The sequence below is a fragment of the Triticum urartu genome, chromosome 2, assembly GCF_003073215.2.
Source record: "Triticum urartu cultivar G1812 chromosome 2, Tu2.1, whole genome shotgun sequence".
NCBI lineage: Eukaryota > Viridiplantae > Streptophyta > Magnoliopsida > Poales > Poaceae > Triticum > Triticum urartu.
The window spans coordinates 446672327-446692292 of record NC_053023.1 but is presented as its reverse complement, the minus strand read 5'-3'; the positions used below and the strand labels follow the sequence as shown (position 1 = coordinate 446692292).

At 41.6% G+C, this 19966-nt stretch overlaps 1 protein-coding gene across 1 annotated transcript; it reads left to right on the top strand.

The window, feature by feature from the left end:
- The first annotated feature begins 16290 nt into the window (after positions 1 to 16290).
- On the top strand, positions 16291 to 18351 carry LOC125541650 (xyloglucan galactosyltransferase KATAMARI1 homolog). The gene has a single exon (XM_048705002.1). The coding sequence runs from the start codon at positions 16561 to 16563 to the stop codon at positions 18079 to 18081; it is 1521 nt and encodes a 506-aa protein (XP_048560959.1). The 5' UTR covers positions 16291 to 16560; the 3' UTR covers positions 18082 to 18351.
- Positions 18352 to 19966: the final 1615 nt, after the last annotated feature.

The following is a 19966-nucleotide window of genomic DNA, read 5'->3' as shown; positions in this document are numbered from 1 at the left end:
GACTATAAGCATGAGGAGAATTTAGCACAGATTGCAACAAGGAAATACAATCAATCAAAGAGAAATTTTCATAATTAAATTCCTTAAAATCCAAAATAGTGGGTTTAGCAACATCTAGGGTTTTAATTTCTTCACTCCCACTTTCATCAAATTTAGCATCAAGATCTAAAAACTCCGAATTTTTGGAACGCCTTCTAGGTAAAGGTGGATCATATTCAGTCCCATCATTATCAAGATTCATATTGCAAAACAAAGATTTAATAGGGGACACATCAATAACTTTTAGATCTTCATCTTTATTCTCATAGGAACTAGAAGAACACGCCCTTATAAAGGCATCTTTCTTAGCACGCATCCTAGCGGTTCTTTCTTTGCACTCATCAATGGAAATTCTCATGGCTTTGAGAGACTCATTGATATCATGCTTAGGTGGAATAGATCTAAGTTTCAAAGAATCAACATCAAGAGAAATTCTATCAACGTTCCTAGCCAACTTATCAATCTTAAGCAATTTTTCTTCAATCAAAGCATTGAAATTCTTTTGCGAAGTAATAAATTATTTAATATTAGATTCAAAATCAGAGGGCATCTTATTATAATTTCCATAAGAATTGTTGTAGGAATTACCATAATTATTAGAGGGATTACTAGGATAAGGCCTAGGATTAAAATTTCCTCTATACGCGTTGTTACCAAATTGTTCGTACCAACAAAATTCACATCCATAGATTCATTATTATTCTCAATCAAAGTAGACAAGGGCATATCATTAGGATCAGAAGAAACACTCTTACTAGCAAATAATTTCATAAGTTCATCCATCTTTCCACTCAAAACATTAATTTCTTCTATCGCATGCACTTTTTTATTAGTAGATCTTTCAGTATGCCATTGAGAATAATTAACCATAATATTATCTAGGAGTTTAGTAGCTTCTCCTAAAGTGATTTCCATAAAAGTGCCTCCCGCGGCCGAATCTAAAAGATTCCTAGAAGCAAAATTCAATCCGGCATAAATTTTTTGTATAATCATCCACAAATTCAAACCATGAGTAGGGCAATTACGTATCATTAATTTCATCCTCTCCCAAGCTTGTGCAACATGTTCATGATCAAGTTGATTAAAATTCATAATATCGTTTCTAAGGGATATGATCTTAGCGGGAGGAAAATACTTAGAGATAAAAGCATCTTTGCACTTGTTCCAAGAATCAATACTATTTTTAGGCAAAGACGAAAACCAAGCTTTATCACGATCTCTAAGCGAAAAAGGAAATAGCTTCAATTTAACAATATCATTATCCACATATTCCTTCTTTTGCATATCACACAAATCAACGAAGCTATTTAGATGGGTAGCGGCATCTTCACTAGGAAGGCCGGAAAACGGATCTTTCATGACAAGATTCAGCAAAGCGGCATTAATTTCACAAGATTCAGCATCGGTAAGAGGAGCAATCAGAGTGCTAATAAAATCATTGTTGTTGGTATTGGTAAAGTCACACAATTTAATGTTATCTTGAGCCATCGTGACAAGCAAGCAATCCAACACACAAGCAAACAAAAATCAAGCGGGCAAAAAGAGGCGAATAGAGAAAGAGAGGGGGGATAGATAGAGAAGAGAGAGAGAGGGCGAATAAAACGGCAAGGGTGAAGTGGGAGAGAGGAAAACGAGAGGCAAATGGAAAATAATGTAATGCAGGAGATACGGGTTGTGATGGGTACTTGGTATGTTGACATTTGCATAGACTCCCCGGCAACGGTGCCAGAAATTCTTCTTGCTACCTCTTGAGCACTGCGTTGGATTTCCTTGAAGAGGAAAGGATGATGCAGCAAAGTAGCGTAAGTATTTCCCTCAGTTTTTGAGAACTAAGGTATCAATCCAGTAGGAGGCTACGCGCGAGTCCCTCGTACCTACAAAAAGCAAATAACTCCTCGCAACCAACGCGATAAGGGGTTGTCAATCCCTTCACGGTCACTTACGAGAGTGAGATCTGATAGATATGATATGATAATATTTTTGGTGTTTTTGTGATAAAGATGCAAAGTAAAATAAAAGCAAAGTAAAAAGCAAAGGAAATAACTAAGTATTGGAAGATTAATATGATGAAGATAGACCAGAGGGCCATAGGTTTCACTAGCGGCTTCTCTCAGGAGCATAAGTATTTTACGGTGGGTGAACGAATTACTGTTGAGCAATTGACAGAATTGAGCATAGTTATGAGAATATCTAGGTATGATCATGTATATAGGCATCACGTTCGAGACAAGTAGACCGACTCCTGCCTGCATCTACTACTATTACTCCACTCATCGACCGCTATCCAGCATGCATCTAGAGTATTAAGTTCATGAAAACAGAGTAACGCCTTAAGCAAGATGACATGATGTAGAGGGATAAATTCATGCAATATGATAAAAACCCCATCTTGTTATCCTCGATGGCAATAATACAATACGTGCCTTGCTGTCCCTACTGTCACTGGGAGAGGACACCGCAAGATTGAGCCCAAAGCTAAGCACTTCTCCCATTGCAAGAAAGATCAATCTAGTAGGCCAAACCAAAATGATAATTCGAAGAGACTTGCAAAGATAACCAATCATACATAAAAGAATTCAGAGAAGATTCAAATATTGTTCATAGATAATCTTGATCATAAACCCACAATTCATCGGTCTCAACGAACACACCGCAAAAAGAAGATTACATCGAATAGATCTCCACAAGAGAGGGGGAGAACATTGTATTGAGATCCAAAAAAGAGAGAAGAAGCCATCTAGCTAATAACTATGGACCTGAAGGTCTGAGGTAAACTACTCACACTTCACCGGAGAGGCTATGGTGTTGATGTAGAAGCCCTCTGTGATGGATGCCCCCTCTGGCGGAGCCCCGGAACAGGCCCCAAGATGGGATCTCGTGGATACAGAAAGTTACGGCGGTGGAATTAGGGTTTTGGCTCCGTCTCTGATCGTTTGGGGGTACATAGGTATATATAGGAGGAAGGAGTACGTCGGTGGAGCAACAGGGGGCCCACGAGGGTGGAGGGCGCGCCTGGGGGGGTAGGCGCGCCCCCCTACCTCGTGGCCTCCTCCTTTATTTCTTGACGTAGGGTCCAAGTCTCCTGGATCATGTTCGGTGAGAAAATCACGTTCCCGAAGGTTTCATTCCGTTTGGACTCCGTTTGATATTCCTTTTCTTCGAAACCCTAAAATAGGCAAAAAAACAGCAATTCTGGGTTGGGCCTCCAGTTAATAGGTTAGTCCCAAAAATAATATAAAAGTGGATGATAAAGCCCAATAATGTCCAAAACAGTAGATAATATAGCATGGAGCAATAAAAAATTATAGATACGTTGGAGACGTATCATCCAACATCGAGCGTAGGAAGGTGCTCCAACTTATGAATAATGCCCTTGAGTGCGGTGATATGCTCTTGCAACAGAATATTTTCACGAGTTAGATACTTGTTCTGCACCCGAACTATTTCAATCATCTTGAAAGCTTCAATTTTAGTAGGGGTAAGAAGATTGTAATGAGGTTGAAGGATGTCTTCTTCTTCTGTTGTCGGCTCTTGATCCTCCGTGTCCTTCTTGATCCTATCATCCTTGTTGATCTCCCCGGGTTCTTCTCTCTTCAGCTCTATCTTCATTAGCCAAGCATCGTCGCCCTCATTGCTGGAGGAGGGGGACGACATGATGCCTGGCCTTGACAACTCTGGCAGAAAACAGCTTGAAACAAAAGCAGGAGATATTCGCGTGGTGTGGTGGTCAAAACCTTTGGGAGATTATATAATGAATTTTTACCGACCAAAAGGAGTATGATGCAAGAAATCGGAGTCCGGAGGGCACACAAGGTGCCCACGAGGCAGGGGCGCGCCCAGGGGGTAGGGCGTGCCCTCCACCCTTGTGGACGCCTCGGGTCCTTCCTGGACTGCTTCTTATTTTCCTATTTTCTTAAATATTCCAAAACGGAGAAAAATTGCTATTAGAACTGTTTTTCGAGTTGGTTTACTTACCGTACCACATACCTATTCCTTTTTGGAGTTTGAAACGTTCTGGAAAGTGTCCCTTATGTACTCATCCGGGGTTACGATGTCAATAACATTAGTTTCAACATTTATGGGATTACCTGAGATATAATGTTTGATTCTATGACCATTTACCACCCTCGGATTTGTGCCTTCGAAGTTGTTGATTTTTATGGCACCGGAACGATAGACCTCTTGATAACGTAAGGACCTTCCCATTTAGAGGAGTTTTCCTGCAAAAAATCTTAAACGAGAGTTGTATAGCAATACATAATCACCTGCATTAAACTCACGCTTTTGTATCCTTTTGTCATGCCATCTTTTAACTTTTTCTTTAAACAACTTGGCATTTTCATAAGCTTGGGTTCTCCACTCATCAAGTGAGCTAATGTCAAATAGTCTCTTCTCACTGGCAGGTTTGAAGTCATAGTTGAGCTCTTTAATGGCCCAATATGCCTTATGTTCTAGTTCGAGAGGTAAGTGACATGCTTTTCCATAAACCATTTTATACGGAGACATACCCATAGTATTTTTATATGCGGTTCTATAGGCCCATAATGCATCATCAAGTTTCTTGGACCGATTCTTTCTAGATCTATTAACAGTCTTTTGCAAAATTAATTTAAGCTCTCTATTACTCAGTTCTACCTGACCACTAGACTGTGGGTGGTAAGGAGATGCAATTCTATGATTAACATCATACGTAGCAAGCATTTTACGAGAAACACCATGAATAAAATGTGAACCACCATCAGTCATTAAATATCTAGGGACTCTAAACCTCGGAAAAATAACTTCTTTAAGCATCTTAATAGAGGTGTTGTGATCAACACTACTAGTTGGAATAGCTTCTACCCACTTAGTAACATAATCAACAACAACTAAAATATGTGTATACCCATTAAAGGAAGGAAACGGTCTCATATAATCAATGCCCCAAACATCAAATGGTTCAATAACAAGTGAATAATTCATAGGCATTTCTTGACGTCTACTAATATTACCAATTCTTTGACATTAATCACAAGACAAGACAAACTTACGGGCATCCTTGAAAAGAGTAGGCCAATAAAAACCGGATTGCAATACCTTATGTGCAGTTCTATCTCCAGCGTGGTGTCCTCCATAAGCCTTGGAGTGACACTTGCGTAAGATCTGTTCCTGTTCATGCTCAGGTACACAATGTCTAATAACACCATCTATTCCTTCTTTATAAAGGTGTGGGTCATCCCAGAAGTAATGTCTTAAATCATAGAAAAACTTTTTCTTTTGTTGGTATGTGAAACTAGGTGGTATAAATTTAGCAACAATGTAATTAGCATAATCATCATACCATGGAGCAGTACGAGAAGCGTTTATGATAGCTAATTGTTCATCAGGAAAGCTATCATCTATAGGTAGTGGGTCATCAAGAACATTCTCTAACCTAGATAAGTTGTCTGCAACGGGGTTCTCAGCTCCCTTACTATCAATAATATGCAAATCAAATTCTTGTAGCAAGAGAACCCATCTAATAAGTCTAGGTTTAGCATCTTTATTTTCCATAAGATATTTAATAGCAGCATGATCAGTGTGAACTGTAACTTTAGAATCAACAATATAAGGTCTGAACTTATCACAAGCAAATACAATTGCTAAAAATTCTTTTTCAGTAGTAGCATACTTTCTATGGGCACTGTCTAGAGTTTTACTAGCATATTGGATAACATTTAATTTCTTATCAACTCTTTGTCCTAGAACATCACCTACAGCATAATCACTAGCATCACACATAATTTCAAAGGGTAAATTCCAATTAGGAGGCTGAACAATAGGTGCAGAAATCAAGGCTTTCTTAAGTATTTCAAATGCTTCTACACAATCATCATCAAATACAAAAGGAACATCTTTTTGTAAAATATTAGTCAGAGGCCTAGAAATTTTTGAGAAGTCTTTAATGAACCTCCTACAAAAACCGGCATGACCAAGGAAACTTCTTATACCTTTAATGTCCTTAGGACACGACATCTTTTCAATAGCATCAACTTTAGCTTTATCAACTTCGATACCTCTTTCAGAAACTTTATGCCCCAAGACAATACCTTCATTAACCATAAAGTGGCACTTCTCCCAATTAAAGACAAGATTAGTTTCTTCGCATCTCTGCAAAACTCGGTCAAGGTTGTTGAAGCAATCATCAAAAGAAGTTCCATATACAGAAAAATCATCCATGAAAACCTCAACAATCTTTTCACAAAAGTCAGAGAATATAGCAGCCATACATCTTTGGAATGTAGCAGGTGCATTACATAAACCAAAAGGCATACGTCTATAAGCAAAGGTACCGAAAGGGCAAGTAAAAGTGGTATTTTCCTGATCCTCTTTCGACACAGGTATTTGAGAGAAACCAGAATAACCATCTAGAAAGCAAAAATGAGTATGTTTGGATAATCTTTCTAGCATTTGATCAATAAAAGGTAAAGGTAATGATCCTTTCTAGTAGCTTTATTTAATTTGTGGAAATCAATTACCATTCTATAACCTGTAGCAATTCTTTATGGGGTCAATTCATCTTTATCATTAGGAACAACAGTAATACCTCCCTTCTTAGGGACACAATGGATAGGACTTACCCACTGACTATCAGCAACATGATAAATTATACCTGCCTCCAGAAGCTTTAGTATTTCATTTCTTACCACTTCTTTCATCTTAGGATTTAACCATCGTTGGTGATCAACAACCGATTTAGCATCTTTCTCCAATTTTATTTTGTGCTGGTATAGATTGGGACTAATGCCCTTAAGATCATCAAGAGTACATCCAATAGCAGCACGGTTCTTCTTCAGAGTTTTCATTAATCTCCCTTCTTCCTGCTCTGAAAGGTTAGCACTAATAATGACAAGATATATCTTCTTCTCATCAAGATAAGCATATTTAAGAGTATCAGGTAATGGTTTAAGCTCAAACACGGGATCACCGTTGGGTGGAGGAGGATCCCCTAGAATTTTAACAGGCAAATTGTGTTTGAAAATAGGTCCCTGTTTAAAGAATACTTCATCTATTTCCCTTATTTCATTCATAAACATGTCATTTTCATGGTCTAGCAAATATTGTTCTAAAGGATCATTAGGAGGCACGACAATAGAAGCAAGACCAATAATTTCATCTTTACTAGGCAATTCGTTATCATGGGGTTGTCTATGAAATTTAGCAAAATTAAAATCATGAGACATATCCCCTAATCCAACAGAAACAACATCCTTTTGCATTCTATCTTAGTATTAACAGTATTCAAGAAGGGTCTACCAAATATAATGGGACAAAATTCATCTTGTGGGGAAGCAAGAACAAGAAAATTAGTAGGATATTTAATTTTCCCACATAAGACTTCAACATCTCTAACAATCCCAATTGGTGAAATAGTATCTCTATTGGCAAGCTTAATAATAACATCAATATCTTCTATCTCAGCAGGTGCAATATCATGCATAATTTCTTTATATAAAGTATAAGGTATTACACTGACACTAGCACCCATATCACATAAGCCATGATAACAGTGATATCCTATTTTAACAGAAACAATAGGCATGCCAATAACATGTCTATGTTTATCTTTAGTATCGGGTCTAGCAATTCTAGCAGCTTCATCATAGAAGTAAATAACATGCCCATCAATATTATCGACCAAGAGATCTTTAACCATAGAAATACTAGGTTCAACTTTATTTTGCTCAGGGGACAAAGGTATTCTAGTATTACTCTTACGAACCACAGTTGAAGCTTTAGCATGATCCTTTATTCTAGCAGGGAAAGGTGGTTTCTCAATATAAGCGGTAGGAACAATAGGATCAACATTATAATTGATAGTCTTTTCTTCAACTTTAATAGGTTCGGCTACTTTTACTTCAATGGGAGGATGATATTTAAGACATTTCTCTTTAGGGAGATCAACATGAGTAGCAAATGATTCACAGAAAGAAGCTACTATTTCAGAGTCAAGTCCATATTTAGTGTTAAATTCACGAAAAGCATCGGTATCCATAAAAGATTTAAAACAATCAAACTTAGGTGTCATACCTGACTCCTTACCTTCGTCGAGTTCCCAATCTTCATAGTTGCGTTTAGTTATTTCCAATAAATCCCATTTGAATTCGCCCTATAGTGAGTCGTATTACAATTCACTGGCCGTCGTTTTACAACGTCGTGACTGGGAAAACCCTGGCGTTACCCAACTTAATCGCCTTGCAGCACATCCCCCTGGGGCATGAATATAACATTGACTTAAGCCTCCCCCAATCTTGAGCGATACTTTATCCTTCGCGAGGACAAAAATTATATATTTAATTATGATCACGATGAACCAGATGCATAGGATAAAACTTCTAATGAAATTCCAATTTCAATCGGTTGTAGTTCCATGATCCAATATTATCACATAGCCTAAACCATGTCAATGCCTTTCCCTTAAAAGATAAAGGGAAGACCTTCTTCTTGGTAACATCCTCGGGCATACCTGCAAGCTTAGATAATCCACAAACTTCATCCACATAGATTAGGTGCAAATCGGGATGTAATGTTCCATCTCCTGTAAAAGGATTAGCTAGCAATTTCTCTATCATACCCGAAGGAATTTCAAAATAAACATTTTCAGTAGGTTCAATAGTTTGAGGAGCAATTCTTTGCTCTACTGGCCAGGGTGAAGATACCCCAAACAAGCACCTCAAAGGATTACTTTCCATAGTAACAAGTGATAGTAAATTTCAGCACACTATATAAATTTTTCCTTACCAGATTCCACTTACCAAAGGCGATTCACTCCCCACCAACGGTGCCAAAAAAGAGTATTGATGACCCACAAGTATAGGGGATCTATCGTAGTCCTTTCTATAAGTAAGAGTGTCGAACCCAACGAGGAGCAGAAGGAAATGATAAGCAGTTTTCAGTAAGGTATTCTCTGCACTGAAATTATCGGTAACACAAAGTTTTGTGATAAGGTAATTTGTAACAGGTAACAAGTAACAGAAATAAACAAGGTGCAGCAAGGTGTCCCAATCCTTTTTGTAGCAAAGGACAAGCCTGGACAAACTCTTATATAAAGGAAAACGCTCCCGGGGACACATGGGAATTATTGTCAAGCTAGTTTTCATCATGCTCATATGATTCGCGTTCGTTACTTTGATAATTTGATATGTGGGTGAACTGGTGCTTGGGTACTGCCCTTCCTTGGACAAGCATCCCACTTATGATTAACCCCTCTTGCAAGCATTCGCAACTACAAAAGAAGTATTAAGGTAAACCTAACCATAGCATGAAACATGTGGATCCAAATCAGTCTCTTACGAAGCAACGCATAAACTACGGTTTAAGCTTCTGTCACTCTAGCAACCCATCATCTACTTATTACTTCCCAATGCCTTCCCCTAGGCCCAAATAATGGTGAAGTGTCATGTAGTCGACGTTCACATGACACCACTAAAGGAGAGACAACATACATGTCATCAAAATATCGAACGAATACCAAATTCACATGACTACTTATAGCAAGACTTCTCCCATGTCCTCAGGAATAAACGTAACTACTCACAAATCATATTCATGTTCATAATCAGAGGGGTATTAATATGCATAAAGGATCTGAACATATAATCTTCCACCGAATAAACCAACTAGCATCAACTACAAGGAGTAATCAACACTACTAGCAACCCACAGGTACCAATCTGAGGCTTGGAGACAAAGATTGGATACAAGAGATGAACTAGGTTTTGAGATGAGATGGTTCTGGTGAAGATGTTGATGGAGATTGACCCCCTCCCGATGAGAGGATCGATGGTGATAATTTCCCTCTCCCGGAGGGATGTTTCCCCGGCAGAACAGCTCCGCCGGAGCCCTAGATTGGTTCTGCCAAAGTTCCGCCTCGAGACGGCGGCGCTTTGTCCCGAAAGCTTTCTCTGTATTTTTCTAGGGCTATAGACTTCATATAGCAAAAGTGGGCACCGGAGGCTTGCCAGGGGGCCCATGAGGCGGGGGTGCGCCCAGGCGGGTAGGGCGCGCCCCCACCCTCATGGACGGTGGGTGGCCTCCCTCTGGTGCTTTCTTTTTTTATATATTCCAAAAATGACTTTCGTGGAGTTTCAGGACTTTTGGAGTTGTGCAGAATAGGTCTCTAATATTTGCTCCTTTTTCAGCCCAGAATTCCAGCTGCCGGCATTCTCCCTCTTCATGTAAACCTTGAAAAATAAGAGAGAAAAGGGATAAGTATTGTGACATAATGTGTAATAACAGTTCATAATGCAATAAATATCGATATAAAAGTATGATGCAAAATGGACGTATCAAGACCACTGCCCAATAGTGGTTTTCTGCGTGGATTTTTGACATTGACTAAGTAGCTTGAGAGCCCCAAACAACAATCTGGTTCCTCTAGAGGGTTGTTTGTTTAGTTCAAGGATTCTTAAGCCATGTGTTAACCTTGTCTTTACTAAGACATAATTTGCTTCCATTGATGCTTGTTGTATGTTGGATCATATGACCTATGTGTGCACTAATCACTATGATTTTCTCATTAGAACCTTTCAATATATATGATTTGAGTCATAGAGTTTGTGTTGTGATACTTTGTCGTTCCAACACATGGTTTGCATGATGCATGTACGATTATAAAATGCACATCATGTTTGAGGTTTGGCGTATTAGTTGCTAACCCGTTGGTGGCCTTTCTGGCAGAGGAATGTATCTTTGTGTTCTGTCAGATCAAAAGTTTACCGCACCACGTCAGGTGCTGACGCTTTGGCTCAGAACATAGTGTTCGAGCGACACGTGCATTGTAGTTGCAATGTGTCGACCATTGTACGATCGATCCTGCCTGAGTTATATGACTAAAAATGTCGAGCCGAGATCTTTGTTGTGTGATTGGTACCAACTATTCGCGTATAGACCCAAGACAATAGTTTTCATGCGTACAAGCGCGGGTAAGGTGGCAGTTGTTGTTTCGGTGTGAGTCTCGTACTCCTATATAATTCGCTACAGCTATAATTATAAGCTTAGACCCCGGGTCCCAACACCTTCTGGAAATGGAGAAGGGAGGGAGAAGTAGGGGGGGCTAGTGGCCACTGGGGAGAGCGCCGCCCGAGTCGCCCAAGGGAAAGGATGACGCATGGACATCTTTATACATGGTTTGTTCCTCTTAAGATCGTATCTTGCCAAGGACAGTGGTATGTGTCTCTGTCTTCCCCGGCAAAGAGGATCAACGTCCGGTCCTCGGTCCACGCGGAGGTAATCTTGTAGGTAGTGGTGCCCTGTGTGGCAAGCGGTCAGATGAGTTGAGAATCACTTGAGCTGCTTGCGTTAGGGCAGGGGAATCCATCTTGCAGAGGGAATAGGCCAATAGAGGGACCAGGGTTTTTTAGGTGAATAGAGGGGCCAAGTGTTTTACCACGATGGGCTTAAATTCATTTGATACTATGGCCCCGACATAGAGATATCTTGCTTAGCGAAGTGAACTTAGCTCTGAGCAATCATATTTGGCGCTTCAGGCATCGGTTTATAGTGTTTTTGCAAACGTGCGCGATCGCCTAGATTCGAACTCACCCCCTCCTTTTCGATAGCGTGCTGCACTAACCACCCACCGCCTTCACGTCGTGCTCACGTACATCTTCTTCAGTCTTTTTTCTCTTTTACTCGGAACAGTTTGGTTTGGTTTTCTATTCTCTTTATTTTTTAAAATTGAATGAACTTTTTTTAAAATGGAATGGACTTTTTTCAAAAATCAATATCTTTTTCCAAAACCAATGATTTGTTTTCAAAATCAATAAAATATCCGAATTGATGCACTTTTTTCTAATTGAATGAACATTTATCAAAATTGATGAACCTTTTTTCAAAATCAATGAACTTTTTGCAAAATTGACAATTTTTTGTTTCAAAATCGATGAACTTTTTTCAACACAGATGAAGTTGTTTCAAAATTGATGAATTGTTTTCAAATTGAATATACTTTTTTAAAGTTGATGAACCTTTTTTCAAAACCGATGAATTTTTTTTCAGAACTATCGATTTTTTGTTTCAAAATCGATGAACTTTTTTTAAAACCGATGAACTTTCTCAAATCGATGAATTGCTCTTTCGAAATCTTTGAAGCTTTTAATTTTTTGTTATTTTTCTTCAAAATTGATAAACTTGTTGAGGGATTTTTGCAAAAAAAAAACTATTTTGAGGGAGTGCGATCGAGAGCAATTCTTTTTAGGAAGCGTGATCGGGAAGGAATAAAATAATGGGCCGGCCCAAGAGGTGGGGCGCGTGAGCGCCACCTACCTTCAGGCGCTTAATGCGCCGAACAAGAGCTGCCCTTAGCTCTGGCAAATCATAAATGGCGCCCTCTGAGCTAGGCCGGCCCCTTTTAACTTTTCTTTCTTCTATTAAAAATGCAAAAAAAAACATGTGCGCATAAAGGAGTCGAACCGGGATCTCCTTGTACTCGAGATGACAAACTAACCACCTAGTCACTACATGAGTTGTGCTTAGTTCTCCCTTTTCCACATCTTTTTCTTTTCTTTTCTTTTTCTCTTTACTAAATTCATGAACTTTTACCAAAAGAAGATTTTAGTAAATAACCAAATATAACACTCGGACTAAGGGGCAAATTGGTAATTTTTCTTACATCTCCCCCAGGGGCCTAGGTATCATACACCGCCAAAATAACTTTTCTCAAATCGATGAACTTTTTTTAAAATTGATGAACTTTTTTCAAACTCGATGAGCTTTTTTTCAAATTCGTGAAGTTTTTCCAAAATCGATATTTTTTTTCCAAATTCGATGCACTTTCTTCAAACTCGGTGAACCTTTTTTCAAATCAATGATCTGTTTTTCAAATTAGATGAACTTCTTTTCTAAAATCGATGAAAGTTTTTTCAAAATTAATGAACTGTTTGAAAATTGAAGAACTTTTGTTCATATTTGATAAAAAAATTCAAAATCAATGAACTTTTTACAAATTTGTTTTTTTTCAAATTTCTGTACTTTTTCCAAAATTTCATGAACTTTTTTTCAAATTCATGAAGTTTTCTCAAATTCACGAAGTTTGAAAATTTATACGGACCCTTTCAAATTTAGGGTCTTTATTTCAAGTTCACGTTTTTCCAATGAGCAAACTATTTTTCGAATCGCTAGAGTACCTCATGACGCCGGAGTAACTGATATCGCTACAGTACCTTAAACGCTACAATGCCTGGCGCCCTGCTTGTGTACTGCACAAATGGACCTGCCCAATCAGGAAGGAAAACTGGTGCAGCAGGCGCCGGTTAGGAGGTCCCTTAGCTCTCGCCTTAAGCGCGACTCAGTCTAGGCTCAGTAGCTATGCACGGAGCGTTTCTTTCTCTGGTTCTTACGTGTGTTTTTCTAGGAAAGCGATTTTCGGCGTTATTTACAGCGATATGTTAGAAGCTGTTTTGTCCGGTTTTTAATTATTTTGGGGTTTTCTCTTTCTCTAACATTTTTTTCCTTTGGTAGATTTTTAATTCTCTGCAATTATTTACCATCATTTCATTTTTGTTTTTAGTTTTCTTACAGCTTTTTTCATATTTTTTCTTTATTTCATCTTCCCCCGTGTTAAAATACATGTTGACTATTTAAATGCACATTGAACATTTTCGTATAAAGGTTGAAAATTTTCAGATACATGTTGAACAATTTTTAAATACATACACATTGAGCATTTGTTCGAATATATCTCGAACATTTGTAAAATTGCACATTGAGAATTTTTTAATACACAGTGAATATTAGTAAGAAAACCCATCAAACATTTCTTAATGTTATTTCTTTTTGTAAAACATGCAAACACATTTCTGAGATGTTTATGATTTTTTATATAAATGACACATATTTCTTTTATGCTTTGGACATTTTTTTACCTAAATTATGCAAACATTATTTTGCATTTCATGAATATTTTTAATGTTACACATTTTCATGAACATATTTGTAAAACATGCAAATTATTTCTTTAGTGTTTGTGAACATTTTATATAAATGGCACATATATTCTTTTGATGTTACGAACATTTTTATTAAATTGTATGAACAATTGTTTTTCATTTTATGAACATTTATAGAAAGGTTATTAACATATTTTTGAAGGCGCGAACATTTTAAAATGTCACACACAATGTTTGATCTACTTATTTATTTATTGCAAATTACATGACAATGACATGCCCTCGGGGTATATCCATGAAGGGCGGAAGAGGTCAAATGGACATATAGGGCGACCCCAGCAAGTCCATCGACAATACAAGGTGCATCGTCACCTTGGGGATAAGACAAGGGACTCTGCTACGTATGCAGTTAGGTCTTCTGGTTTTTTTTTTTTTTGCATGTACAAATGGACAAGGTTTCTCCTACTTCATGTAGACCGGGATGTCTCCTAATCGACTTGGGACGTGTAACCTAGCCATGAACAACTATATAAGGCCCAACAGGGACCCCAATAGGTACACACTCATTACAATCTCACAACCTTTAGTTTAATGCATGCACCCTATCGGATCTTATGATCAAACAATTGTACACACAATCTCTAGTTCTTATACAAGGCTGGATCATTAATATAGACAAGTAGGAAGTAGGGTATCACCTCGATTCAAGGGACTGAACCTGGATAAATCTCCTTGTATAACCATCCGAATCACCGCCGTATGTGCTACCCTAAGATGGATATTGTCGAAAAGAGACTGATGATGCGATAGGTAGGACCTGTGCGTGTCAGAAGTATGGTTCAGATTCCTTTCGACCTATCTTCGTCAACTTTCTTTAGTGGCAAAGTTTTCGCTTTCACTCTCCAGACTTCACAACTGATGCAGCCGGGCACCTCCCCTCCGTTGTTGCGCCACTGAAGGTTGCACTTTCTCATTCGGAGCCCTCGTCGTTCAGCTCTGTGGCATGCACCTCTGCGGTCTGGCTTTCGACCAATCGTCAGAACCGTCTCCTGGGCGACCCTAGGATCAACATCGTCTTTTGGGGAACCCCTAGGACTGACATCGTCTCTCGGGCAACCCCTAGCATTGGGAGAGATAATTGCAAGTCCTGGATGGCGTCATCGTATGGCATCGGAGACGACAACTGTGAATCGCTAACGGCATTGTCCATTCTGGATGAGGAATAGACCATTGTGATATTCTGAGGGCGACAGAGGAGAGCTTCCACCACTACCCTCTGTACTCTTATGCTTATAAACTAAGGGGGAATCTCGTGATCTGTGAGACTTCACACGATGGGCCTGATGCGACGTTTCAAAGCGACAACATGGTACCTAGGACACACCTCCAGCAGACGGTGAGTCAGGAGTCGAGTTTCCCTTTTGGAACAGTAGCTGAATGCAGACTCTCCGGCTCCCAAGGCATTTCTTGAAAGACCAGCCGTGACTACCTCGGTCTGGGCCACGAGTCGGTACCCCATGGATGCACCATTGACTCTGTGTGCAAAACTGAAAATCCCACCCAATTAGGTTACATCAGAGCACATCTTATATACCTAGATGTTTCTTATGATTCCTTCAATTACAATTTCATATAGTTAGCCTCACTTCACGGTTGTATTTGATTTTTGTGCCAATAATAAGTCTCACCTACATTCATCAAGTCCAAGTGTCGAAAGAAAATAACAAGGTCTGCTGAGGCAACCACATGAAACATGCCAAAAAGAAAAAGAAAAAGGGTGATACAACACTCCGCGGCGGCGTCATATCTCTAGCTAAGAAGCGAAGCAAGACGGGCGTCATCTCGCACACAAAGTACTCCCTCCGTTCCTAAATATAAGTCTTTGTAGAGATTCAATTAGGTAAACTACATACGAAGCACAATGAATGAATCTACATTTAAGATGCATCTATATACATCTGTATGTGGTTCATATTAAATCTCTACAAAGACTTATATTTAAGAACAGACGAAGTATCAATCATGCCGCCTAGTTGATCCCTTTCCCGCCACCTAGAAAGCGGGCAGTGCTAAATTCTTCCTTGCTTCTTCACAGCCTACACCCTCGATTCTTACCAGAAATAGCTTACGGGCGTTACCTATAAGCATGTTCTTTATGAACAGTTGAGCCGTGATGCCCGCCGAGTCGTGAGGTACGGTGAAACACTCCGGACGACACGACACCCACCATTTCCATCATGAGTTCGTGTGATCAAGGTTGGGAGGACGTGACGCACATTACAGTCGCAGAACTACAAAAAACACCTAATCAAATAAGAGTCAGCCCCATATTATAAACATCCACATGCTCACATAAGCATTATTCCCATATTCTTGTGAGCGTCTTGTCAGAGTCAGCCCCTGCACGTATATACACCTACCTAATCAAGTAATCAGGGCGAACTAGTCTAGAAAGTGACGACGTGCGGGGCACCGCTGCGCATGTCTAACTTAAAATCAGTCACCTTCCAACAAAATACTCTCCACTTGGAGACGCCCCGTACGTCGATCAGTAACAGACACACCCACTGTACACGTATATAATACTCCGTATGGCAGTGGTCGGGTTCCACCGATGAGCCGGCAGCGACGACACACCGCCGGTACGAGCCACATTGTCCGCCAAGGCGACCGGCGATCAATGGAGATGTATGGCGCCGTTCCCCGGCCTCGGTTCCTCCTCCTCCTGCTCCTCCTCCTCGCCGCCGTGTTTTGGGTCTGCCTACTCTACTTCCGCCTGTCCGCGCTCATCAGTGGCGTCGCGGTCGCGCCGATGGAGCGCATGGTGTCGTTCGCGGCAGGCTACGAGAGCCGCGGCGACGACGGGGACAAAGACCCTTGCCGGGGGCGACGCGTGTATATCCATGAGCTCCCGCCGCGCTTCAACGCCGACATACTCAGTGGCTGCGGCAGGACGGACGGGCGCTGGCCCAACATGTGCGAGCAAGTGAGCAACGCCGGCCTCGGGAAGCCGCTGCCCGAGCCCAACCTGGAGGGCAAAGGGGAGGGCGCGGGCGGCTGGTACGCCACGCAGCAGTTCGCGCTGGACGCCATCTTCCACGGCCGCATGCTACGCTACGGCTGCCTCACCAACGACTCCTCCGACGCGGCGGCGGTGTTCGTCCCGTTCTACGCCGGCTTCGACTTCGCGCGGCACCACTGGGGCTACGACAACGCCACGCGGGACGCCGCCTCGCTCGACCTGGAGCGCTGGCTCGTGCGCCGCCCGGAGTGGCGCCGGGCGGGCGGCCGCGACCACTTCCTCGTGGCGGGGCGCACGGCGTGGGACTTCCGGCGCCACACCTGCCCCAGCCCGACCTGGGGCACCAACCTCCTCTTCCTACCGGCCGCCAAGAACATGACCGTGCTTGTCGTGGAGTCGTCGACCGCGCCCAGCCACGGCAACGACATGGCGGTGCCTTACCCGACCTACTTCCACCCACGAGCAGACGCCGACGTCCTGCACTGGCAGCAGAGGATCAAGAGCACCCGCCGCCCGTGGCTCATGTCCTTCGTGGGCGCGCCGCGGCCGGGAGACCCGCGGTCCATCCGGTCGCAGATCATCGCCCAGTGCGGCGCCTCGTCCGCGTGCCGGCAGCTGGGCTGCGCCAACGGCGCCACCCAATGCCACACCCCGGGGGACATCATGCGGCTCTTCCAGAGCTCCACCTTCTGCCTCCAGCCGCCGGGGGACTCGTACACGCGGCGGTCGGCGTTCGACGCCATGGTCGCCGGCTGCGTGCCCGTCTTCTTCCACCCGGCGTCCGCCTATCTCCAGTACCGGTGGCACCTGCCGGGCGACCACGCCAGGTACTCGGTGTTCATACCGGAGGACGCCGTGCGCGTTGGGAACGTGAGCATCGAAGACACGCTGAGAAGGATACCGGGAGCGGCGGTGCGGAGGATGCAGGAGGAGGTCATCACGCTCGTGCCCAGGCTGGTGTATGCTGACCCGAGGTACTCGCTCGACACAGTCAAGGACGCATTCGATGTAGCCGTGGAAGGTGTCCTAGAGAAGGTGGCGGAGTCGATGCGGAAGGTCGAAACGACGGATCATCGCCGGTCCAGCTGGCTAGACAAGATTTGGTCCGAGTAATAGGTCTCTCTGATGAGAATGGTCGGTCTAATGAAGTAGTAGTAGTATACAGTACAATTTTGTGGCAGGCTTTGAGTGATTTCATCGGTTCTTACAGCGAAGGCCACGTACCTGCTCCCTCGCCATCGCCATGCTCCACTTCATGCTCCCACTTCATCTTATGGGTGTCTTTTTTTCCTTTTTTTTCTAATCTAATCATCTCCCTCCCTGATTTTAAGGGGGTGGAACCGAGCCTTATTTTGTTTCAATCAAATCATGCCACGTATGCGGGAGCACGGATGGGAGCATGCTGGGACAGCAGGCAAGTCTCGTCCCACGTACCAATCTTTTTTTTCTTTCCAAAATGATTCAGAACTATTATAGAAGTTCACAAGAAAAACACAACACCTTAAAACATAATAAAATTACATTGAGGCCGTTAGACCACCGGATGGCTAATACAGCTGCCATATTAATAACTTTCTCTCCAACTTTCCTCTGAAAAAGTTTATGCCAATTTTTTTCAAGAAAGATATTGACTCAAGCTTTCCAATGCAATGCAAAAAAAAGTCACTCAATTCTGAATTGATATGAGGAGTCAAAGAATTCTAAAACTGGCCTGAAAAACTGGAACAACTGTATGCGCGAACTTCAAAGGGCAAAAATACCTATTTAGAAGCCGATTTTGAGGTGCCAAATATTGAACTTGCTTCTGCAACTATTTAGATGTGGCTCGTCGCTAGCTTTTATTTAAGTACTCGCGGAGCCAAAACGGACTTAGTAAGAGGAAGTTATGCCTGTTTTACTGAACAATGCACAAAACAGATTTCAATCCAAATTCAACTACGAGATTGAGTCTAGATAGGTCTGAATTTTTTTTTCTTCTCTTTTTTTTTCCTCACATTTTTTTCTTTTTTTTCTCTGACTTTTTATTTTATTTTTTCTCTCGTTTTTTTCTCTGTCTTTTTTTTTTCTCTCCCTCTTTCCAAAACAAACTAGATAAGATGCAGATTGGATCAAGCGAAGATGTGAACGATCTTAACTATGATTATGACAATGAACAATGGGTAGCATGTGGTGGAAATTGATGGATGGATGGTGGACATCGGAAGGGATAACGATGCAGCGGTAGCGTGGCTAATGTGAACAGAACTCGAAACTCTAAACGAACTAGACACTAAGACCAGCAACTCGACACGACGATGCAACCGATAATTCAACTATGCAAGCAATGAAAAAAAATTGCAAAGGCTCAGACTAGCTTGGACAAAGGATGAATAGATCTAATTTTTTTTGTGGCTTTTTCTTGGACAATAGGAAAGAAAATAAATCTAATCTAGGAAAAACTGAAAATTCTCACCGAGCAACCTGAAAACTGATACCACTTAATTGGACAATAGGCACCGACGCGCCGCTGTCGATGCTCTCCTAAAAGAGTCAGTTTGGCATTGTCAATGACACTCGGGGAAATCTTCATGCACATTCTTTAAGGACCATTGAACTGAAGCCGCTGTCGTCATTGTTGCACCCTTGAATAAATCTGAAGTACCTAACACCGAATCTCAACAGTATGAACGCACAATGAGAAACTCTAACATCACCGCCCCAAGAAGACAACGGGAATCTACGCAAGAAGAGGTCATCAGGCTCGTGTAGTCGATGCTAGTGTACTCTAACCCAAGGTGTCATACAAAAGCTAGCGAGACTGTGAAGGACGCATTAGATGTGGCTCAAGACTGTGAAGGACGCATTCCATGCCGTCGTGGAAGGTGTCATACAAAAGGTGGCGGAGATGAGGAAAATCAAAACGACGGATCATCGGTCGAGCTGGCTAGACAAGATCTGGTCCGAGTAATAGGTTGATATGATGAAGTGTTTTTTTTATTTCCGACAAGGTAATTGGCCT

What these genes read in the sequence shown, in the direction of transcription:
- LOC125541650 (XM_048705002.1), top strand. Translation starts at nt 16,561, where the DNA reads ATGAGCCGGCAGCGACGACACACCGCCGGTACGAGCCACATTGTCCGC.